Raw genomic sequence first — 24,677 nt, 5'->3', positions numbered from 1 at the left:
GAGGAGAGAGAGAAAGAGAGAGAGAGAGAAGAGAGAGAGAGAGAGAAAGAGAGAGAGAGAGAGAGAGCGAGAGAGAGAGAGAGAGAGAGAGAGGAGGAGAGAGAGAGAGAGAGGGGAGAGAGAGAGCCACGCCAGGACAGAGTGGTGAGTGTGCCGGGTAGAGGGAGGGAGGGAGGAGAATTAGAGGGTTAAGGGGTGTGTTAACTGTTATAAGTGGGGGTGAGTCTGGTTGTGGACCTCCATTGGTTTAGTGAACGAGGTTTAGTGGTGACATCTGTATGCTGTTTGACTGCAGCGTCCAGAGATGTCGCTACTCGCTAGTTACCATAGCACAAATGTTAGCAATCGAGCAGGAATACAACACTGCTGTATTTCAAAATATAAATCCTTAACATGACAATAGTGAATAACATTGAAGTCCGATATCGCAAAGGTACACCCGCTGGTATCGGTTTATTAGGTATCTCCATTCATCTGTTTCCTCATCTTTTCATCAGTTTATCGTTTGTTTTCCGTGAAAGGATATGCAGTGATTTACCATTGTGTATCATGTATGTGCGGTTAGAGTGTGCACTGTGCAGCCAATTATATATTATAAGTTCAAACTAAATTAATTGGAGGCATGGCACGAACTATTTATGAAAATTTAAATAAAGCGCATGAAAACGATTCCGGTGTCTTTACGTTACACTCTGAGCACCTTCCAGACAAGTTACCATAGTTTATGATGTCAGTCATGTATGACCTCCTGGCTGGCTCAGGCTGAGTGACGTCAGTCAGACATTCAAAACCATTGATGTTCATGTCGTATCGAACCAGGCACGTCCAAATCAATCATTTCTTTTCATCGTCCATCCATGTCTAAATACCGATGTCTGGTTTGTTCATGTATTTTCGTCACATGGCCAAGGGTTTGTACAATGCACATGAAAACTGTCAGTCGCTGTCTATCTATGAACAAAGCGTGCAGCATGTGACGACGTTTGCTTCCGATTCAGTGCACTCAAACAACGAAGCGTTTGAGGTGACCCATTGTTAAATGCACACAACACTGCAAAATCAACCTCTATGAAAAGCTCCTCGTCTAGTCTTGGCTGGTTGCTAAAGGTCATGTACGCTGATAACAATTTCGATACACATTCTTAAGCACAAGACTGAGTTTCTAGAATACACCAATGGGCGGAAGAGAGCAACGATAGCATTGAGCTGAGTGCTTTACCAGGTGAGCAGCATACGTTTCAACGCATCTAGCACTGTGGTTCGGGCATTCATGGAAAAGCGGCGCATTACTTTTTGGCAGATTGCCAAGCTACTGTGCTTGTGAACTGTGCACCGTTGGCTCATATAAATGACTTCATTGCAGGGTGACAGAAGCCTGGCAACAATGAGGTTGCGGTGCCACGATTAAGTGTGCAATACACATGAATACACGTCATCAAAAGCGGCGCGTTACGCGACTTAATAATAATACATAATTCATGAATTTCCGCTATTGTCACACAAGGAAACACCAAGCATCGCTTAAGAAGCACAGAAGCTGAACGTGCTAAACTTTTTATTCAGGGCACGACTATGAGGTTAGGCAGAGTCAGTCAACGATAACATACTGTCGCAATTAATTGCAATCACCCTCGCCATGGCGCCCTTTTCGATTTCGGCCCCATCATCAACATCGACTGGGCTTTTCGGAGGCGACTTTCGGTTCCTTCTAATCGATCGGCAGTTAGCATTAAGGGCACACCCCTTGGAAGTTTTCCACCCTTTGAGATTCTCATCGAGACCGACTGCGTTAGCTGGGACGTTTGTTACTGCGGAATTGATTTCTTCCTCTTCCCACGCTGATCTTTTTTACAGACGCTTTTCACCAAAACACACCAGTAACGCGTCGCACGTTTCTGTTCATTCCACCTCTCAACCGCTGGGACTTCCCCACACCAGCGGGCAACAACACCATTCCCTCCAATTTAACTCGGCACCCACAGTCATCTAGCCAAAGACTCGTGCGGCAGCAGCAGTGATCGCCACAAGCACCAGCGAGGCCACCATCTGACCAGAGCCATTGAGGCAGTCGGTCATCTGCTGATGCACCTGGGCACTCATCTGGCAAAGACGCTGCTTCTTGCACGTCGCGTTGCAAGCGGGCGCATCGCCATGCAGCCCGTCGTTGAAATTCCAGTACTTGCGGAACTTGCTGTCATCCTCCTTGATCTCCTTGAAGAGGAGATGCATGGAGCGTGTGTTGGCGTCAGGGAGACCGTACGCATCGCGAAGGCGGTACGTAACGTTCCAGAACTTGGAGTCATCCACGCTGGTGGGGTTTTCGCGATGGGCCTTGTTGGCAGCGTCGAGGTTGAAGTGGAACTGGACGTAGTCATTGAGCTTGTCCGGAAGAAGGGCGTACAGTCGGACGCTGGGGTTGATGCGCTGGTCAAGTGTGCCAGGCATCAGGGCCGGTGCCATGAAGTAGGTGTTGAGAGCGTACGTGTGCTTCTCAAACGGCAAGTCGGTGCGATAGACGTTCTGGAAGGTGTCGATGTGCTCGTGGCCGAAGATGTTAGCGATACGCTGCTCAAGAGTACCGACACGGTTCAGCTCCTTGTGCAGCTTGTAGTTGTAGTTGGTGTAGAGGTTCGGCGTGTAGATACTCCAGTGCGGGAAGCCGGGAGACAGATGCGCGGTGACGATGGTCGGTTTTCTGGTCTTCAGTTCCTCCGCCAGCCAGGCGATCTGACCAGTGGGGTCATCTCCCGCCTCGCTAACTTTCTTGTTGCGAGTGTAGTAAAGCGCAGTGTTCAGGACGATGACGCGATACTCGCCCACATCCACGGCATAGAAACCTCCGCGACGGAAGGTGCGGCGGGCTTCCTCTGGAAGCAGCTCTCCCCAACCGCTTCGCTCGAGATACTCCTGGTAGTACGTTCCGTTGTCGTCAGGAAACTGATCACTCGGATACGCATCGTGGTTCCCAATCGCCGGAAGAATCTGCGCATCGGGGAACGCATTACGTAGCATCGAGCTCACGCGTCGCAGCTTGGGGAACACTTCCGACCAATCTGTGTAGGGCCAGTGAGGAGCTGTATCACCCGTCCAAAGGATCGCCTCGGGGCTTCCTATGTGACGTTTCATGAAGTCCACGGCCGACTCCACTGTGCGCCACGGAAGGCCGCAGCCGATTTGGCCAAACCACTCTTCTCGCGCCGCGCCGGTCGTGTCGGAGTGACACCAGGCCTTCGGGTCGGCAGTGGCAGTGTAGTCACCGTCGACATGAACGTCAGAGAGCTGCCAGAAGTATTTGACGGCCTTGGCAGATGGCGTGGTGAGGCAGAGAAGAACGCACAGTGGTGCGAGGTGGCTGTGGAAAGAGAAAAATAACGTTAGAGATTCTGGGGTGAGATGGATAAGAATTAATTTCTCGTGTTCGAGTTTGTCCGTCTGAATGTACGGTGGGCAACGCAAGCTTTCTATCGTCTAACGATAAACAGACTACATGACCTCGGAGTAACATCGGTGCGTCATTGTCACTACAAAAGTGACAGCATCAGCCCCGCTTTTTTGCAACAAAAAGGGGAGCGTTCAGGCATGGAAATGGCACAGCAAATAGCGCATACCAGTTGTCCTCTTCCGCTTCATTTACTAGGCTTGGGTTCTGGCCAAAAGGCAACGCGTCTTTTATCCGTCTCGTCAATGCGGCAATGCATTGAATGGCAACTTTATGATTGGGGTATGCGGAATGGGTTTGATCCAAAACACACTAGTAAAAGGAATGATACAGCGTTCCGGGATCACCTGAAAAGGTGTTTTGTTTAGCCTGATAACGAAAAAAAATCAAATGTTGACGGCCGACAGGGTATGGTACACTTTGTATTGTGGATGTTCATTGAGGTTCAGACAAAACCTGTTTGAATCGGTTGGCAGCTTTAGTACCTACGCATGATTCTGTCATTGTTAAATTCGGCGAAAAGCTATATATACTCGTAATTTGTCTTAAGGCGAGTGTCGGTCGCTGTACCACCAAACATTGGTCGATTGCAGTTCATACTGTATTAGGTGCTATCCAAATTTTTCGATTATAACTAAATTCGTTTGCGGTCCTAGATTTTTATCTCTGAATCACCAAAATGTTACACTTGATAAACCTGATTCTGAAAAAGTAATGAGAATAAATGGTATACAGCTTACCGTTGCGTGAGTTTTTTTTTACTCACCTGAGTCTCATGCTGGTGTCTTTTTCTATCACGCGCTTGTCTGGCAGTGAGTTGTAAGATGGCTTTACAGCAGATTCACACTCTCAGATTTCTGCTCGCCCGGGCCAGCAATGCCTGTAAGAAAGGAATAGTCAGCATTAGCAGTATAGGCATTATAAGGCAATCATATGGTATGGGATAATTTCTGAGTGTCTTAAACCAAGAAGATAGTGTTTTAGGTTCTGTGTATTAGCAGGCACGAGCCACTTTGGGGGGGGGGGGGCTTTGGGGAAAATGACTGCGGCCGTAATCAGTTATTTATTCCTCATTTTGGTAGTCTGTTTCGTTTAGTCACCACATATTTGTTTATATTTAATTGGCATGGAGTACAGTTGGTCTGTGTCAAGGCGTTCAAATCTGCGGCTTGAATTTGGAGTTGGATTTGAAGCTGCTTATGTCTTCAACTTCTTTTTAAATTGTAACGTCCTACACACGCCCACCCCATCTACTTCATCACAACTATGTGCTGACGCATCAGTTCTCACACTGTCCGGCCTCCATTACAGCCAATTTCCAATCGATCCTAATTTTCCACTGGGTCTTTGACGCCGTAGGAGACCCGTTTCCGAAGACGACCGGCCATGAACCTCTCACGGCATCCCCACGCCCACCCTCCAGCCTGGCGCGCCTCCCAAAAGCGCGCTCACAGTGACCTTGACCTTGAACGTGCGGGTGTGCGGTGCGGGCGTCGGGAACCACGTGTAGAGCTGTTCAGGAAAGAGGAAGACGCTGAAAAGCATGCTACGAGGATGACTTGTGTGCTGACTTGTGATTTGACTAGAGGAAGAATGTGCTGTTGATTTTGGTGTTGTGAGGAAGAGCTTAGGCTCTTGGAGAAGCTGCGTGCCGGTGTCTATTTTGGTGTGTTGAACTTGCGAACTCGCAGCGCTTTGGCTCATGGCTGAGAAGCCAAGTGGCATGTTCGAGGCGGAAAGGAGGCAGGGGAGTGGTCAAATTTGATCGCAATTTATATTGAAACACTCCCAGGTTTTGATTATCTTCGTAGATACTGTTTGGTTACGCATTGATTTACGCAAGACTAGGCGAAGTTAAAGCAAGGACACTTTTTGGAATGTGTCACGTGTATTGGACTGAACAATGAACATAACAACCGTTCTTAGCTATTCCGCCAACACAAAGCGCTAACAGCTCAAAACCGGTTTGTTGTTTACCAGCCTCATCTCTGGGAAATGTGATGTGAGCGGATCTAGACACATTGGATATATCCAATTGCACCAATGCTAGATTGTATCGGTGCAATTGGATACAGGTATCAGGGAATTCTGCCTTAAATTCCGCTTGCCAACCGAAGAAAATGATAGACTAATTGCTACAGACTAATTCGTGGTCTTTCTACAGTCTATACTCGTGCACACCCCGACATGCTTTCATGAGCTAGTCTTTGTATTATCTACTGGAACCGTCCTAGCAAAACACTGCTGGTGTTGACGTGTAAACTCGCGTGACATCAACGAAATCCAAGGCTGTGACATCAACAAAGCAAGGCTATGTGGTCACCCTGGCTGGGAAAAACGTGTTTCTTAAGCTCCCGTCCTAAAACTGTCACTTCCGTTGCCATTCAGAGAAGGTTAGGTGTTTTATGCTGAACTTGGGGTCTTGGGATGACGTATAGTTTTGCATCAACGTTTCGTAACACATATGCATAGTCGCGTTTGGATACGGACAAGTTTTTGTTCTGGTTTATGCTTCGTGGTTGTCTGTTGTAAGACTTTGGGTGTCTATTCAAGGTGTTCATGTCGTCTCTGTGTGCTGTTGCCTACTGATACCAAGCAAGAGTTGAATGCTCGTGACACGGAAAGCAGTAGAGCAGTGGAACGTCATGACCAGCTTCAGTTAGCTGCGTTTCGCTTTGTGGCAGCCAGATCAAGTTAGTGTATGCGTAATTTTTTGCACCACGGTTAAAGCAAACTCAAAGCTTAAATTTTGGACATTCCCCGCCCCGCTTATCATCATGAGTTGGAACATCATAATCCCAGCCCGGACCATTGCTATTTACTTACTAAAAAATGCGTGTAGAGATTGAAATAAGGCTTTGGTGAGTTCAAATTGTTACCTAACGCGCAGTTACCCTCTGGAAAGGAACACATTCTAAGAAACGGTTTCACTTAAAAACGTCATTTATCAGAACAAACCGGCGCAAGAAGCAGTCTTTCTATCACTTCTCCCCACTCTCTCACTCACCCAGTTGGCAGAGGCCCGGCTGGCTCTGTCCCTCCACGTGTTTCCGCCCCTCTCGCTTCGCCGCACCCCGTGCTACTGTCGGCCGTCGAGCCAGCGTCAAGCCGGGCGAGCGCCAAAGCCACAGCCGTGGCTAAAACCGTGGCCAAAGCCGTGGCCGAAGTCGAGTCAAAAACCGGCGGGCGTACGGGCGTCTGGGGAGGGGAAGAGTGGGAAGGGGAGTAGGAGAGAGGGGGAGAGGGGGAGGGTGTGATTGGAAGGAGAGAGCGGATATTGAAGGAGTAGCGTTTAGGGTACAGAGTAAGAGGGAAAGGCAAAGCGAGAGGTTATGGTGAGTTGGATGGCTATATTTGTTTTACGATTAAACACGGTTTTGATAGTTACTGAATCATGAAATCAGTATTTTTGGGTAAAAATAGTAATAATGAATAAACAAGCACTGTCGCACTTAGTGTCATAAACATTTTCTAAGCGTTCTGGCTCGCTTCAAACACAAGCAGCGTCTCATGACTTTGGGTATGTCTGGAATGCTCGTATCTCGACGATCAGCAAGATCCGGGTCGATGCGGTTAGCTCGATGTACTGATCTTTGATCATGTTCCGGTATGCTTCCGCGGTCTATACAGCGCATTGTGTTTCTAGTAAGGGTTGGTGACCTCTGGACTCTGGAGATGGTGACCGTTCAGGCTGTCGCCTGAGGCAAAGAGCTGCTGTTTTTGGTACGGAACGAGACCGCCCTTTAGCTTTGGGTGATCGACATTTATATGAATTGCCTGTTTTCTGACTTCTGAACAATTTGAAAGATAATTGGAACCGTGGCAATGTTATTAAAACTTAGGTATAAAAAGCAAATATAAGGAAATCCGTTAGTTCAATCATCTTTCTTCCTCAGAAGTTTGTCCTTCGTAACATTCGGTTGCTCTTGTATGATCGGTGGTCCGAAAAAAAAAACTCGACACATTAATTGTTCGCTCTTTTTGTACCGTGCATCACTTTCTATGGTGTGTTGCAAGGAGGCCTTCTTGCGCCCATGTTTTATTCAGTGACCAGCGACCATGACCTAGTCACTAGTCAGACGTGATGTGCGCACTAAACAAGGAGCACTGGTACCTATACCTATGACTTATGGGGCAGGGGGCAGGGCTATGCCACTCTCAAAGATCGCAACACTTGAATTGGAGCCTCAATGATCTTCGACCTTGCTTATGGACAACTTTTCATAGTACAATTTTTATGCACTGTTTTGCATCTTCCGTGATGACTGGCGAGAGACTTACAGCTTGTCGAGCCTTAGCCTCGAGCGCTAAGGCTTTCACGGCTTGTTTCGCGTTCGTTTGTAATGTTTGTTTCACTGATGTGTGTAAATTTGTAAACGATGTCGCTATGTAACCATTCGCCATCGTTGTTTGCATATCACTGAGGCCGTGGTTTAGGAGCAGCAGCTTGAATGTTTATCTTTCCCATCGCTGCCGTCATGACTGGAGATGCGTTGTCATTTGATGTAACACGAATCATCCTGAGCTCCTCTTCCTTTGCCCTCACACTCGACTTTCACGTCATTATTTGGCAATGTTTTTCTCGATGTAAACATCTTACATTCCCACCTGCTAACTTCGTTCCCCATTTGCAGCCCATCTTCCTGTTCCGTTCCTGTCAGCTTTCTGTGATGGTTTCTCTCCGTCCGTATGCTTCGTGATCCTCTCTGCCCCTCATCTGGCCCCTCCTCTGGCCCTTTTGCGACGCCTTTTTCGTGACTCTCCCCTCGTTTCCATTGCCCCGCACCACTCCCACTGCTCCCTTCCTGCACCTCCCCTTCTCTCTCCCCTCCCTCCCCTCTCTCTCTCTCTCTCTCTCTCTCTCTCTCTCTCTCTCTCTCTCTCTCTCTCTCTCTCTCCCTCCCTCCCTCCCTCCCTCCCTCCCTCCCTCCCTCCCTCCCTCCCCCCGGTTCTATCCTCATGGCGCCGATCGTGGCTTGTGACATTGGCACACGGAGTTCGGCAGTGATAGCTGTGGGGACGGTGGTCACAGGTGCTTGGTCAGAACGCATGTGTGGTCTGTCTTCCGTGACTGACCCTCCCCCTCTGCCCCCATCCCCTCCTCATCCCCCTCCCATTGAGAATTCTCCAAACTCTCCACGTAGTTTGGCGTATGATTATTTCATAAATATGCAAGATATTGCAACAAAAATTACCTGAAGTTGCGTTTTTTATAACCTTTTCAAGGGTTGAAAAAGTTATAATAAACGAAACGTCGGGTAATTTTGTTGCAATATGCTCCATATTTATGAAATAGTTGGCGTATGATGTGGAGAGAGAGGTGACGGAGGGGGGAAAGAGGCTGTTGGCGGTATGAGAGTGAGGTAGCGTGATATTTACAGACGTCACGACACACAATAACCATGCAGCGTTTTTGGGAGTGCGTGTGTGCTGCGTGCTAATAGATTTTTGTGAGTTGAATAAGCTAAACTTTTCAACCACTGCGTGTGCTCATACATTAACTGCTTTCAGACATTGCTTTCGTAGCACAGGTTGATGCATAGAAATTAACGATGCCATTTTTGTGCGTTGAAGTACGATAAATTTATGCATCTATTTACTGCCTGTAAAGTCCACATGTAACCGCCCAGTCAAAGTATGGCACCGTTTTCTATCACAGAAACCGTCTACAGTCCCGAACTCGACTACTGTTTCCATAGCATGACTCAACTAATTGATAGTGAGCCCACAACGTTGCACCATTGTCCGTTAGCAACGCTTCAAGTACCATGAGCACAGTGTGCAGTTAGGTGGCAATGAATTAACGGCTATTTGCGTAGTTATAGTTTCATAACCATTCTAAGGGCGACCTTTTTGCAGTACATTTCACTTTTAACCCGCGCACCGACGGGGGTCTGCGCCAACTTCGCACCGACGGGGGGGGGGCGGATGACGGCCCCCCCCCCCCTCTGAGATCTCGAGAATGAAGCAAGATAGCGACAAGCGGTAAACGGCATCGGATATGCACGGTCAAGATCTACAATTTTTACTAAGGTCATTTTCAGGTCAGGTCAAAGATGACGTCACAGGGGTCGAAAAAGTCAAAATGGCGGCGCTAGATATGGAGAGTTTTTCTCGAATAACTTTCGAATTAGTCAAGATAGGAACAAACTAAGGGCATCATCGTGATCCTCTTGTCAATCCGCATCGAATGATATATATGTTGACCTCGAAAGGTCAAGGTCAAAGGTTGACCTCAGGTCACGTGACCTCGAGGTCATCATGTATATCATTCGATGCGTCTTGACGAGCTGAACACAATGAGACCATCCACGCGGCTGTATCTTGTTCCTATACGGAGTTATTGGCCAAAAACCTTTGGTGACCTTTGATGACGTCACATGTCCTCACAGCTGCCCAACAGCAAAACAGACCTCAAGGTAGTGAAGGTTGATCGTATATGAAGTCATATATGGAATATGGGCCATTCCGACCCGTTTTAGTGGTAAAAACAGGGAGTTGATTTTTCCCCCATTGACTTATAATGGGGAGGTCGCGAAATTGACCCGACCTTAGGTCACCGATATCAAAATTCCGAGATAAACAAATTGTAGCTACTAATGACCTAATAACATCCTGCGACTTTCAAAGGCCTCCGACATCTACTGTAGCTCTGGCACGGTGACAAAGTTGCAAAAAAGTGACTTGAGGTTGGGTCATTCAAAGTGACCTGGTGACCTGACCTTAAAAGGTAGGAGGTTCAAACTTGCACACCATGTGTAAAATTGATGAGGGAATAGTCGTACCAAATTTCGCGGCGCTACGCGCCGCGGTTTTCCCGCTATTCGCGAAAAACCTCAGGGGGGGGGGCGGATATCCGCCCCCCGTCGGTGCGCGGGTTAAAATGGACCACATGGACCACGTCATACAGGTGAATGGTGATCTGTAGTCCCAAATCGCATTCTTGGCAATCGAAAAAGATAGGTATGCGGTTTTTGCTTTCAATGCTGTACATTCTCTCTTTTTTCTCTCCCTCTCCCTCTCCTTCTCCATCTCCCTCTCCCTCTCCCTCTCCCTCTCCCTATCCCTATCCCTATCCCTCTCCCTCTCCCTCTCCCTCTCCCTCTCCCTCTCCCTCTCCCTCTCCCTCTCTCTCTCTCTCTCTCTCTCTCTCTCTCCCCTCTCCCTTTCTCTAGCCATGTATGCATAACCCCCTCTTCTTTATTTACGTTTTGCTCTCTTGTCTTTTCTCAGGATGTTCCTCCCTCGTCGGGCCAGTAATGAAAAGTACGACGACATGGCAGACGAGCGGCGAGGAACCAACATACTACTGAGGGCCGATGAGACGTTCACAAACATAAAGGTAAGGTGGGAAATTTAGGATGCAACAGACATCCTACTGCGGGTCGATGAGACGTTCACAAACATAAAGGTAAGGTGGGAAAGTTAGGATACAACAACAGACATCCTACTCCGGGTCGATGTGACGTTCACAAACTTCAAGATAAGCAACGCACTTTCATGAGAGGATATAACTGGAGAGTAGTTGCAAATATTTATAACAAAATGGCATGCTCAACGACAAAGTGCCAGTGTAAAACAGCAGTTTACAGTGCAGTGCGCAGTTTCACGACGCTTCCAAAACTGCTGGTATTGTTTCATGGCCCCATAATACCGCCATCAAACGGTTAGATGTCATAGAGGGCGTATTTTGGTCTGACATAAGATCCATTCGACACTGCACACTGCGTAGGCTGTGCGTGAGCGAGTTTGATGTTTAGGCTGGAAAGCTCCCACCTGCGCACATCGAGTAGGTAAATTAAACACAGGTGGAAATACGCTGTCGAGCACCCCCAAATTATCACAGCTGACAGCGGCGGCACCGCGATATTGTGCGACGCTGTCAGTCTCGCAGACAATGGCTCCGACTTCCGGTCGACACGCCCAGTGCACAATACCGGCACGCGCTGGGGGGGGGGGGGGGAGGGGGTCGACCTTGTCCCTAGTTCGGCTCTGTTGATCATGCCCCAGCTACAAGTAACGCACTTTGAGTGCCGATGTTATGGTGCGTTGGTTGTCGGGGGCGTGTGTGTAGGGGTAATAGGGAGGTAATGAGCGGTTTGATGGAATGTTTGAGATATTACGTGATGTTTTGGTCGGTACTTCGTATAAGGCGATCGATGCGGTACTGTTTGATGAATGGCTTCATTATTGTTGAGTGTGTTAAATGTAACGTGAAGTTGCGGTTCGGGATATATGCGACGGTTTCGTTTATTAAATGATAGCTATTTCATTCTTGTTTATCTAGTTGACTAAAACGATTAGTGCATGCGTTTTTCGACTCCCACAATAGTTAACGTTAGGTATTTCATACATTTCGTATTTCGTTCATCATGCGTTTATTTTGTCGTCATCGTCGTCGTGCTCACTTCACGTACTTTATTAGTTTAAAGCGAAAACAATTATATCGATATCCGTTTATTCTGAAGAAATGACAATGTCCCACTCATCAGCCGAGTAAACTTACACACAACGACATTGACTAAAAGGCATCGGAAGGTAACGGTGAACAAAGCATCGCTAAAGCCTTATGTCATTACAACCTTTTCACACTTTCCACTTATCACCCTTCCTTGGCATCCGGCTTTGTGTAAATCCTGAATGCCCGCCCGAACCCCTCCTCTCTCCCTTCTTTGATCTCCTTTTCTATTCCACTTTCCCTTTTCTCCCTCCCCTCCTAGCACCCCGGCGGCACTGGCCCACAATTCTCTTCCGACCACGATCGCACGGCCGCCCTGCACAGCGTCCCAAACTCTGCCCCGGGATGGGCCAGTGACAAAAGATGGGACAGCGGCAGACTGGCTAGACGAACGGCTGTTAATGCAGGGTGTCCTGCTCTTGGCCGGGTTTCGTGCGGTTCTTTGGTTGATGATCTACCTTCTGGGTGTGTTTTGGATGGTGAAGTTGTTGAAGACGGTGGTGTAGAATAATGCTCCGTACGTGTTTCTGAGGTCTTTGCTGTTCTTTTTGTTGGCATATCTACTGCCGACTTGCTTGCACTTGTGTGCAACTGTGTCTTTGCCTTCTCTGGTTCTCTGGCTGATCCTTTGTCTTCTTGATGGCTTACTTGATGAGGCCTTGGTACAGACGTTGTAGACGATCCTGGGGCAGCATCTGTCCTAGCTGTAGCCGCTGCATCTGTCGCAGTATCTTCTGTTGTTGTCTTACTGGTCCTTGCAACTCTCGCTTGCACACCTTTCTCAGCAAAAGCACGGTTCAGCTGACACAGTCGGTACGCTATACACTGACCTCTGAGATGTTCGTCATGCTGTCCTCCCTTCTCGTACAGCAGCTTCAGTACAGGAAGGAGATGATGCAGAGCACGGTACTGCTCGTTCTCTGAAGAGAACGACGAGTAGGTGTTGGCAGGCTGCCAAGGGTTTCCCTCGACGTTGTCGTTTTTGTTGCCGTACCAAGCGCCGTTTCCTACGTTGTTATGGTAACTGTCAATGCCGTTGCCAATGACATCACTGTTCCAGTTTCCGTTTGCCATTCCATTTCCTATGCCCATTCCATTCCCATTTCCTATTCCGTTTCCATTGCTGTTTCCGTTGCCATTACCGATGCCACTGCCGTTTCCGTTTCCATTCCCGTTGCCGTTTGCCGCGGCCGCCTGAGCTAGAGACAGCGCCAGCAGAGCGGCAATGGCAGCGAACCCCGCTGTGGCTCCTTCTAGACCTTGAAGACATCGACAGTTGTAGCCCTGCCCGTCCCTGTAACTGCCACCGCTTCCTACATATCCTGCAGAGAACAGTGATCTTGCCTTTGATGCAGCGGCTCGCGTTGTCGCCGCCAAGCGGATGGCTGTTGCTGAGGACTCTCGAGCACTTCTAGAGTGGTGCTGGTGGTGATTCTCCTGGCGTTTCTGCCAGATGCAGACTGCCTCGACCACTGCCGCGGCCAGTTCGGGTCCCGGGTAGTCTAAAGATGGGGGTGACGCGTACAGGCCACGACCCCTTCCGCCTCCGCCTCCAGCATTGTTTTGGAAGAACACGAAGACGGTCACTCCTAGAAGAGCAACTCCTCCTGTCACTAGCGCTGCGACGTCGAACGCAGAACAGTCACAGGATTTGATGCCGTAGTGGGAAGAGGAAGAGTCGTATGGTGAAGAGCGTGAAGGGGAGTAAGGAGTTTGAGTGGTACTGGGTGAGGTGAAGTCGTTGAAGAGAGACTCGAATATGCTGGGGGTGCTGTGAGATGATGATGTTGGACTAGAGACACCGTTGAGGTTTGTTGTTGTGTCAGGCCGCCGGAGGAAGGATGATGAAGGGAAACACATTTTGACGGTGAATAGCAAGGGCTGCTAGAAAATCTTCCTTTGCTTCTTTGGTGTTCCGTTCTTCTCGGTATGATGACGATGGTTTATCACGTTTAAAGTAGATCTTTCGTATGCTTTTTAGTCGTTCTTGTCAGTTTTCCTTACAGATTTTATTTATACAATTTCGCTTAGTGACTCCTCTTTTCGTGGGCTCACTGCAATTTGCTTTTCCGCCGTTTAGTCTCGATGTTCTGGTCTTATGATCTTTGCCTACCCCACTGATTCCGAATCACTGAAAGCCGCCGACGAACCTCCTCACGGGAACTCCTCAGATTTCAGAGTGCTAACCATGGCTACAAGTTAGCTTCAGAACGTCACTTTGACACTTGAAGGCACACACGGCAGAGCACGTCACATAAATGAAGTACAAAGCAGACCAGCAAACTCGGACCAGTCTTGTCCGTCTCCCGTCTGCACAGCTTCTGTCCGAAGCCGTTTGCGTGGTCCGAGATGCGCTCATGTCGTGTGTGACGCCTCTGCTTCTCGTGACGTCTTCGTGACGGTTCAGTAGCGCCAGCCTGTGATGTGTGACGTCCGCGGCACGCCTCGTGACTGGCCGTGACGTGACGTGCCTAGTACCTAGTGCCTAGTGACGAGTTTCTAGGTTTGGTGTTCGACTTTTGGCTTTGTTTCGTTTATTTTTACGCAGGCGTTGTATTGCCATCGGCAAGGGATGTTTTCGGGCTGGTAAATACTTTTTTACATGAAGTCAAATGAAAGCGTCGTTAAGCCGCAAAACGCTAAGTTGTTTGCATATCAGCGTGGCTTTTATTTTCTTGATGAAATTAAAGGTCTGAACTATAGCTTCGCAGCCATGCGGTGGTATCAGCCATCCGTTTCAAACCGTTTTTATCATGTTCATGTTCGATTTGCCATGAAATGTTCGTGCCTTCCAGTTTTAGCGAGGAGCCTCCCCAGTAGGGCAGTCGTGATGAAGGTCTTTGTGCAAGATCGGTTCTACCTAAAAAAGGATGCTGTCGGATGGCTGAGCGTCACGACACAATATCGAGTTAATGTGAATGATGATTTTATGTAGGAACCAAAACAAGTCCCATGTGATCTTAAGAATGAAAAATATTAATGCTTATTTATGGACACATTAAGTTTTGCTTGAACAGGGCAGCCATAGAAACGACACATAGAACCATTTGGACCCTAGTTTAACATGTGTTTCGTTTAGTTTCGTTGCAGAGTGTCATTCAGTTGCATTGCTGCATCACAAAGCTGCTTCTCTATGTGGGGAGGGAAGTATGTGGCCGCACGTATTCATGTGACTTGCTGTTGTTTGTATTTTCATCCAGTCGCAACATTCGTGCTAGCGCATCATAATACATTGAAGAAAAAGAAGCGAACATGCTTCTGAACACACGATTCAATGCACATGGACTTCTTTGTCGGGAGATTGGGAGGCACCCAAGGGAGATGCAGAGGGCCAGAGGCATAGGCATAGGGATAGGTTTTTGCCAACCTCAATGTTTTTTATGGTAAAAATGCACGTTACACTTCACCCGATATCTCACAAATATTACACTTTACCCGATACCGCACAGAACAGAAAAGCGAGATCAGTGACATGATATGTGTGAATGTCTGGTTCAGACTGGTCTGTAGTGTCAGCTGCTGTCAACAGATGGCTCTGTTGTGCAAGGTGGCGTTGGAGGTGCTCGGCTGACCCAGGGGTGTGGTGTTCACAGCTATTGTCGGCTGGGAATAATTGATATTTGATATTACGTTTGGTTGGACGTCCTGTCTAACTTAAACGGAGCTTTGGCGGCGGTTGGAGCAGTTACGAAAACAGGGTTATTAAGCTCATTTGTGCTCAGTCAAGGGTTGAGGTTGAGGCCTCGTGGGGAAGCGGTGCTAAGATGAAGGTGGACTCTCGACGAGTCAGTCCACCTTCAGTTTGAATCGTCAGTACTTGTTGTCATCTGCCGGTGTAATTATTTTCTATCTTAGAACTGATCCCTCCATTTTTGGGACCACACGCTTCAACGATGGGGTTGACGATCAACCTCAAACATATGTAAGCCTCAACCAAAGTGAATCGTATAAACCACATTGAAATCATCGGTAGCTAAGACCTTTTCCGTGTTCCCACTTCCCACTCAGTCCTTTTTTGCACCATATGTATGGGGCAGGTCATGGATGACCAATGCGTATCTAACCACTGTTTTCCGTTCACAGAAGAGCGAAGTGGGTCCGATCATCCCCACCCACGGCTTCTCCAGTTTCAAGTTCATCCCTGGCACGGACGACACTTGGATTATCGCCCTGAAATCTGAGGAAGACAGCGCCGCCAACCGGACAAACACCTACATTACTGTTTTCTCTATCGACGGACAGGTGGCGCTGCCGGAAACTCCGCTGAAAGGAGCAATGAAGTTCGAGGGCATTGAGTTTGTTTGACGCTAGGAAACTTGGGGTATGGACATTTGGGAGGGTAGGTATTTAAAAAGAATTGAGAACGGGCATTGCAGCTCAAGGAAGTACTTTTTTCCGTGCGCCCGTACTGGCGTGGCGAATATGTGTGATGCTAGGGTTTGTCTAAAAGGGTGTTTTGTCGTATGATTTGTATGATTTTAGAGAACTGCTAATGCTTCCGACTGCTATTGTTGGAGTGTACGTTCCAAATGTTACTCAGTGAATCTGGAAACAAGTGCCAGACTGTGTTTGTGTGTTTGTGTTTATACATGTTTGTGTTTATACATCATAGCCAGTATGATGAATGTTTTTACCGGATTTTTTAACGGTTTTGGTAAAAGTAAGTGCCTAAAAGTAAAAAATCTCAAGGAGTAGGAAGCCCGCAGTGCTTAAGCGTCACAAAGTATCTAAATCATTTTAGATTTAAATTAAATGATTGAATTTCAGATGGCATGTATGTAATGTATTTATTGGTCGTGAGAGATTGGAATGAGATGCGAACTGCGAAGGTCGCTATATGTAGGACTTGGATCGTACGGAAGATGCTCAGGTGTGTGTCACGTGCTGACTTTGATGCGTAGTGCGATCAAGACACGATGGTATGCGTGGAGCGGTGCGTTGGATTTGTACGTAACGACGGGTGTTTTATTTTGTCGCCATTCCTTGAATAAGAATCACCAGCAAAATAATGCTGGCGGAGACTCTCTCCCTATGTGATTGTTGATCGATGAAATCACAAGTGTACGCTATGGTGTACGTGTGAATGTTTCGTAAATGCTCTTTCTTTGTCACAAGTGGCCAACTTTGATGGCTTTGCTCTATCGTGGCGAAATGTACACTGTACAGACTTTCGTGCAATGTCCATCGACATCATTCGAAATATACATGTTTGAAATTCTTTGTTTTCAGATACAATCGGCTCTAATTGCGCAATTTTGGATCGTCTCGCTCTGTTTAAGTCGCCATTTTTTAGGTAGTTTGATGTGAACTTGTGCTTGTTTTTTGTTAATCGTTCTTTCCATATTTGTTGCAGCTTCTGTTTGGTACGTTTTATTTTTCAACTCTCGGTCGCAAGCTAACGTTTTACAAGCACTTCACCTGAGTGAACGTTTATACTTGCTAAACGTTCTATTTGATACTTTACCAACCACCTTCAAGATCTCAAATGGTATGAGATCAGTTACCTAATTGTGCCATGCACCTTGCGGCATTCGTTACGCCTATTCCTAATGCCACCCGTCGCGTTTATGACCCGCGATTCGCGAATGATTGACAAATTGCCGCTTCGCCCTCTTCCAGCCGAATTTTGCAGCCATAAAACTGCCTCTACCTCGTCGACCTTGGCTGCAATTGTCAATGACCGCTATGACGCGCGAGGCCTCTCAACATCTACCTCGCTTGCACTTTCACTTGCTCTGCAAGCCGCGAGATATTACCTCCCCCGCGGCCGACCTGAGATGGACTCGCCCGGAGCCGCAGCGGCCGGGTCGCCTCGTGCTCGGCAGTAGCGGGCCGGCATCGGTCATGAGGGCTTCGTGCGGGGGGTGGTAGCCGTGTGATTTACGTGCTTAAAGTGACTGGGATCGAGACGAAGATGGAAATGGAGGGGAGACGAAGCTGGCTGTCTAGGAGGATGACGGTCCTGGTGTTGGTGGTCATGATGTCGGCGGGGAGTCTTGCTCAAGGTGGGTCCCGGACTCCTGGTGTATTTTATACCGGGAGTGAGGGAGATTGACTTTGACAGGAGATGATTGCAGATAGTAGATACGTTGGAAGTTTTGGTTCCGTAGCTCTTCCTTATAGCACGTAATTCGGCGCTGCTTGGTGAGGAAGGCTGAGCGTGATTTACAGCGATTGATAATGCTACTGAGTTGAAGGCTTTTCGTCTGATGACGTTTGACATCTGATAAAAAAATCTTGACGTGTCAATTGTCATCAGTTTGTTATGGATCGCACGACTGTTCATGTAATGCACATAACATGTGTCAAACTATATTTGAAATGTAAATGCAAGTTAATTTGTTCGATATATAATTCGATACGTATCCGGTATCCATTCCAAATAGCAGTAAAGGACGTTTGCACAAACGTCTGAAATGGTTGGATGAAAGGCTGAAATGCGTCCGCTGTGTACGTTTGCTGCTGATCGCTTATTTAACTAACTCATTTAGAAGAGCTTTACCAAATTCCCTTAATCAAAACTCAGCACAGTAGGTACTTATCAATCTCGTTGGTTTTTATGTGACAACGTTATGGACTGCTGTCTTTGACACTGAGATGGGATTTAACCAGCATCCCGAGGGCTCACATTACAGATAAATCTAAACTGGACATCCTACCATCGGCACGAGACTTTTTATGAAGCGTGTCTGATTTAACGGGTGAATGGTTATTGATGATTAACGGCAGCCTCCTGGGGCGTTTTGGAGGATCCGTGAAATGTGATCGGTTGTAGCTAATATCTATGTAGAACCCTACGGATCGGATGGCTTATGATGGATTTCCTGAATCGTTTTTTTTTTTCAGGCTCGCTATTATGTTATTTTCTGGTCTGCCGCTTTTGCGTCGAAGGAGGCAGCAACATTAGGTACTGATTTAAATAGTACAGAGAAGATTCATCTTATTGAGATGGTGATTGCGTCCTCCTATCTGCTGAAGCTATTTATCATTTAGCCGACCAACCTACATGTCGGTCTTTCAAAATGAGCTTGGACGATCCACGCACCACAATTTGTCCTCAGAAGTGAACTCTGTTCCTTCAACTTAACTCTGTACGAAAATCCGGTATCCAAACTGAGTGAATATTTCCCCTCACGAGATGTTGCGTGACTGTGTCACGTGATAAAATGGCGTGACGTGACTCTGCGCCACCGGATAAGTCTGTTTTGCTCTCCACGGGAGGTAAAAGCTTTATCTCCAGTGGATGCTGGGTTATGGTGGCGCTAGCCACGCTAGGGAGTAAGTGGTGAGATGCACTTATTGTTCATGATGAAATGCATTCATCAAGGGGACATTTTCATTTAACGAGCGGCAGGGAGGCTTCTAATTTCATACCATCCGATTAAAACCTCGCTTAGAAGCACTATCTGCCTCTGTCACACTGCTAGGCTCTCAACGACCAAAATCTGATAGGATCCGTCTCTCAATTAAAGGGACTATCCCACCTTTAACATGGGGTTTGAGTTGAGATAGCCAAGTTTGCGGCGAGGTTCAGAAACCACTATCTATCATGGTTGCAACCCCCGCGGCCTCTTGGTGTTGAAGAAATTCGTTCCCTTCATTTGAAAATGGGCCTTGCGCAAGGCCCTATCTTCAACATGGAGCGAAGTCATTCTGATTTAAATGGGTTTGTTCGTTGAAAAATCGCTTAAAACTTGGTCTGAACTTTGTTGTGGTGCCTACAGAGTAAAAAGAATCAGCTTTATGACAGTAATGTGGCCTGGGGAAGGAGGTAATTTTGGGCTGTGACGTCACATATTTGAAAGTTTGTGTTTGGAATATGGGAAGCCTAAGATGTTTAATGAAAAATAAATGCCAGAACCGTGTTCCTGGTCATCCAATCTATAAAGTCGGGCACAATTTAACTGGTTTTAACAACATTTTAGAAGGTGGGATAGTTCCTTTAAAATTTACTATCATCCAAACAAAAAGCGGTCCAACTCGGAACCTTCTGTAGCAACCTCCAGCGGGTGGATGACCGGCTTCCAGCCCCCTGTCACATGTCGACATCCTCCATGTAGCTGATACGTGCCTCCACCCGCCGTGCCTCCACCCCCAGACGGCCATTACGCAAAGCTCCTGATGTTGCATGGGGGCCGGTACACCGCACTGTCCGCATTGGTAGACGTTACACCATGCCTGTGAGGTGGTGGCGGCACTCCTTTTGGTTGGCGAGCTCCTCAAGGTAGACCGGTGGCTGGTGAACGGGTTGGGTTCCTCTCTCGACGCGAGACGAGCGTAGTCTCTAGAGGTGTGTAAAAATGCAGGAATGTGTCGAGTGTTGTATGCGTACAAGTCAGTTGTGGTAATTGCATTTAGTTAACTGCAAAGTGGCCATTTTTGACGTTATATCTTGCTAGTGTTGAGATTTTTTCTGCGAAATAGGCTGTTGGGATAAAATATTGAATTACTGAATGAAATATTTCAGGGTTTCAGTGCTGCGCACGAATGTCGACTATGCCAAACGCTATTTTACCATGCATATCTGCGCAAAACCTCTTATGCCATCGGCCCCGGCAGTCATGGTCGCTATGCGATGCCATTGTCATCGTTCATTGACTTACGCACCTCGTGGAAAAATAACGCGGTCCCCTGCCAGTGAAACATCCCAGTCTGTCAGCTAACGAAGGACCGCTGACAGTTATAAGCAGGTAGTATCCGTATCATCGGAAACAATAGACCCGCGCTCAGGCGTACACAGAATATACCGTTACGAAGCCCAAGCTAACTACGCGTCACGGGCGGGATCGCACGAACCAACAAACTGTCTGTCTCACAAGGGGACGCTGACAATAGCATATCTATTCATCGTGGCCTCTCGTTCCCTTGACGTCGGAAGAGGATATCTTAGCGGTGTTTACCGCGGAATGGTTTGTTGGAGCTAACAGTTGGTACGTCGTGATTCTGGGCACTTTGATGCCATCAGTTGTTTGCCTATCTTCACGGATGTGGGTCTGTTTAGCGGATGAGAGGATGAAGATCATTTAGTAGAAGTTGCTTATTTTAAAATAGTTCGTGTGACGTGTAGGCACGTTATCACCTTATATTTACCTGACTTGATCCTGATCAAGATACAACACATCAACTTTCTAGTTTATATGCGGTGATATATTCACTTTTGCTGAAATAGAACACAGCATCATATCCGACACGCAATAGCAATATTCGTAAGGCAAATGTGATCACTTTTTTAGATCAGTGGCCACGAGACAAATCGAGATAGTAAGGCACAAACCTTGACCCTAGAGCCACGGGTCGAGGCTTGGGTCGAGGCTATAGCCCAGAGACAGTAGGTATACGGTCTGGATACGGCCAGGATACGGTCTGGATACAGTCTGGATACGGCCGACTGCCGGGCCGGAAGTAAGGCCGGGCCGCGCGCGCGCCGGCTCAGTGACCACCTGCCACCGCCACCGCCGGAGGCGGCGGCCGCTACAGACACCGCCGCCGCCACTTGCGTCCATCACTGGCGGCCGCTAGACACCGTCACTACCACACCACCGCCTGTAGTGGTTACAACAGACACCGTCACTACCGGGTTACTACAGACACTGCCGCCGCCACCACCTATAGTGGTTACTACAGACACTGCCGCTACCACCACCACCGCCTATAGTGGTGTTACTACAGACATTACCGCCGCCCGCCACAGACGTCAAACAACGCCACAGCGTGCCACCACCGCGCCGCTGCGGCCGTCCTGACGTTACACCATTACAGACATCGTACCGTCTACCGTGAAGGCCCACCATTACCATCGCTGCTGGCATCTTCGTTACATCTTGTCGCATCTGTTGTAGGCACAGCTGTAAACATGCACTCCTCCCAATGCCACCGCATTGCCGCCGCCGCCACCTCCACTGCCGACCACTGTTTCGGTTGCTATACTGTTGCTGTCTGCCGCCGCAGACCACCGCCGTCTCCGTTACAGACACTTCTACAGCTATGAGTGTCGGTATGGAACAGCGGCGTGCGTTAATCATTTCAGCCCATACACCTACCGTTGCCGAACTGATAACAGAACACATATTTAGCGGCTCTCTTATCTTATCCCTGTCTGGTATGTATATTCTGTTTTTTTTTTTGTCCAGCAATAGTGAACATGAATGTTGACTGCTATCTTCACCAACATTTTCCTTGTCATAATTTGGGTGGTTTTTGTCTGATCGGTTTGACCTCTCGCTAAACTTCCAAAGCGATGGCAATTCACATACAAAAGATCGCGACCGGGCCTATACAAGAAGTAGGTATGTAGGAACTGTATGGCACGTGTCTTATTCTCTATTCGTCTCATATCTCGCACGGCCTTCAAATCGCACTTGAAATACGGTCTGTACTTCTCCGGCATTTCCGGTTACGCAATTGTTCCGTTTCCTGTCCCATTTCTGCTCTGAGACGTGGTCGTTTTGTCCTTGCTGGTCCTACTGTACTTGCAAATCCGTTTCTGTGAGAGATATACAGTCAGATTGTTGATTGTGAGTGAGATTGTCGGCACTAGATGGCCGTGAGTTTTAGTTCGTCGTGAGTTCCGGCGAACTCTGATTAATTGATCAGCGAGATCTGGTTAACGTTTGACGTTTGTCTGATAAAATCGTCATCCTGTGCACACTGCACAGTGCACACTTTTCACGCGTCGGGTGTGAGAATTGTCAGTGCAAGAGCTGAGAATCTGAGGACACTTCTTATCATAGCTCGGATCGCTACCAGCTTCAACAGAACAGCTTTATCATGTGTGATGGTGGCAGGGCGGGCGAACAGAGATGAGTCGTTTGAAGTTGTTACTGGTGAGCCTTGGTTGTCCAGTTGAGGAAAAAGCGCTTCCATGCATTACGATGAGTGTAAAAAGGGAAATATTCAGCTGCTCGAACTAAAGTTAAGTTTTCCTTTCTTTTTGCAGCATGCAAGAATCGTTTGATAACAGTGTGGTTCTGTTTTCCAAACTGCATGACTCATTTCGCCTGCAACTGAAACATTCTTACCCTCTCGAAGAGCTAAGCTCACACAGCTCTCTATCTATATCATCATGCGCTCTCTCTCCCAGCTCACACGCGCTCACGACAAATTGCACGATCAGCCCGTCACCTAACTCCAACCGTGACACCAGTGGGGAGTCACTAATATTTTGACGAGCACCCAGACGCCTGACTGAATGTCGTCAGGCACTTCGTCGTGGGAGCGCCCCGAAAAGTTGCGTCACGAGTATTACGTGAAAGCAGGAAGACGACACTTGGTGTTCGCACCGCTAAAGTGAGACGTCTTGTTCGGAGAACCATAATGTGATGGATGGGTTTCAGGAGAGTGAAAGACGCGGATATTTGTGGTCTTCTTCAGGATGGTCTTCCTTATAGGTTGACGAGGAGGTGGCCACAGATCGTTTAGTATAGGAGGAATCGCTTTTGGTTCAGGAACGAACGATTCAATAAATGCGACATGTGCTTACTGCTTCGTGTGAATGTCATAATGCATGCGTCATGCCTCCACTTTAAGATACCTACGACAGTTAGACTTGTCCTCACTCAGTCCTCGCTTCCAACCGACCTGTCTCCAAACCTACTAGTGGCTCGCTGTTCAATTACTGTAGATAAGACAGCGAGCAATTACTATCGCCGACAGCTGATTCCGTGATCTATCTCCAACCTTCAGACAATCATCAACTCAAGTGCGTTTCGGCCTCAAAAGCGTGGGACTGTTCCGGGACAACTAACCCACGTGGATCGCAGCTCGGGTTCCCTCGTCTCTCTCTCTCTCTCTCTCTCTCTCTCTCTCTCTCTCTCTCTCTCTCTCTCTCTCTCTCTCTCTCTCTCTCTCTCTCTCTCTCTCTCTCTCTCTCTCTCTCTCTCTCTCTCTCTCTCTTCCTCTTCCGGTCTTCTTAGTAAGTGGGTTCCCTCTTCTCTGCGTTCATTAGCTATAAGACAGGATGCAGACAGGCTGCGGGAAACCATAGATCTTTATGTTTTCCTGTTATCAAACTTCGTCTCGTGTGGATAGGAATCATGAGCCCGTAAAAAGCTGTCCGAGATAAGAATGTTTCCGTTGTTGAAAATGACTGCTTTTGAGTACATTACATGCTCGTCCTTGGCATTCACCTGCATCCGTCCTTTGTTACCTAAATCCTTTCCAAGAGTCGTGCTACATTGCACATCCGTGATCACTCAGCCGCCCTAGTTCAGATAAGAAACCTGAAAACCTGAAAGCAGATCCCGTGAGTCTCTGAAAGCGAAAGGATTTCCAGCGGCAAGCGAACCACCACTCTGAGCCTGCCTGGCAGCCACGATCTCACCTCCCAGGATATAACCGTGTGACACGGGAGGGAAATCGGTCCCTAATGGCCCGCTACCTCCACCGCCGTAGGGGACACTCGAGCTAGCGAAACGGCCTAGCCGCTCCATAAACACTACAGAGCGTGAGAATTCCCGTCGCTGATCCTGCTTCCTGAGCATTGCGGCTCCAGTCAAGTGGTGTGCTCGCAAAGTGCCGACTTTTATGGCGACTCGTGCGATGCTGAGCGGGATTCTTCGTGTTGGAATATCTGTTTACGGTGGTGGTTCTTGATTGTATCTTTGTTAGCAGTTTGATGGTGCTAAAGGTGAAATTGAATTGTCTCACGGCTGTCTGTGTTTCATGATCCGTAGCTCGTAAGAGAAATACACTTTCCGGTCAGAACTCGGAAGGCGTGGAAGTGAGAATTATACGCCAGCAGGGTGAGAACATAGGGTAATTCAGTTTATTTTCACTTCCTTT

At 47.8% G+C, this 24,677-nt stretch overlaps 3 protein-coding genes across 3 annotated transcripts in view; 2 read left to right on the top strand and 1 right to left on the bottom strand.

Moving 5' to 3' along the window:
• The first annotated feature begins 129 nt into the window (after window positions 1–129).
• Window positions 130–16,415, top strand: LOC122374879 (soluble calcium-activated nucleotidase 1-like). Its single transcript, XM_043353923.1, has 3 exons — window positions 130–144; window positions 10,673–10,781; window positions 15,981–16,415. The coding sequence occupies exons 2-3, from the start codon at window positions 10,674–10,676 to the stop codon at window positions 16,200–16,202; spliced, it is 330 nt and encodes a 109-aa protein (XP_043209858.1). The 5' UTR covers window positions 130–144; window position 10,673; the 3' UTR covers window positions 16,203–16,415.
• LOC122374878 (acid sphingomyelinase-like phosphodiesterase 3a) lies at window positions 875–6,547 on the bottom strand. Its single transcript, XM_043353922.1, has 3 exons — window positions 6,447–6,547; window positions 4,206–4,319; window positions 875–3,352 (listed from the first exon to the last, which is right to left on the bottom strand). Exons 2-3 carry the CDS (start codon window positions 4,214–4,216, stop codon window positions 1,987–1,989), a joined length of 1,377 nt encoding a protein of 458 aa, XP_043209857.1. The 5' UTR covers window positions 4,217–4,319; window positions 6,447–6,547; the 3' UTR covers window positions 875–1,986.
• Window positions 16,416–17,725: 1,310 nt separating the features above from the next.
• LOC122374880 overlaps window positions 17,726–24,677 on the top strand; it is a 48,469-nt gene continuing 41,517 nt past the window's right edge. The window contains exon 1 of the mRNA XM_043353924.1: window positions 17,726–17,902. Within this exon, the coding sequence (XP_043209859.1) occupies window positions 17,812–17,902 (91 nt within the window). The 5' untranslated portion in view covers window positions 17,726–17,811. The remainder of the gene's footprint in view (window positions 17,903–24,677) is intronic.

This window comes from Amphibalanus amphitrite, unplaced genomic scaffold, assembly GCF_019059575.1.
Source record: "Amphibalanus amphitrite isolate SeventyFive unplaced genomic scaffold, NRLGWU_Aamphi_draft 001731F_arrow, whole genome shotgun sequence".
Lineage (NCBI taxonomy): Eukaryota > Metazoa > Arthropoda > Thecostraca > Balanomorpha > Balanidae > Amphibalanus > Amphibalanus amphitrite.
This window is presented reverse-complemented; position numbering and strand designations above follow the sequence as displayed.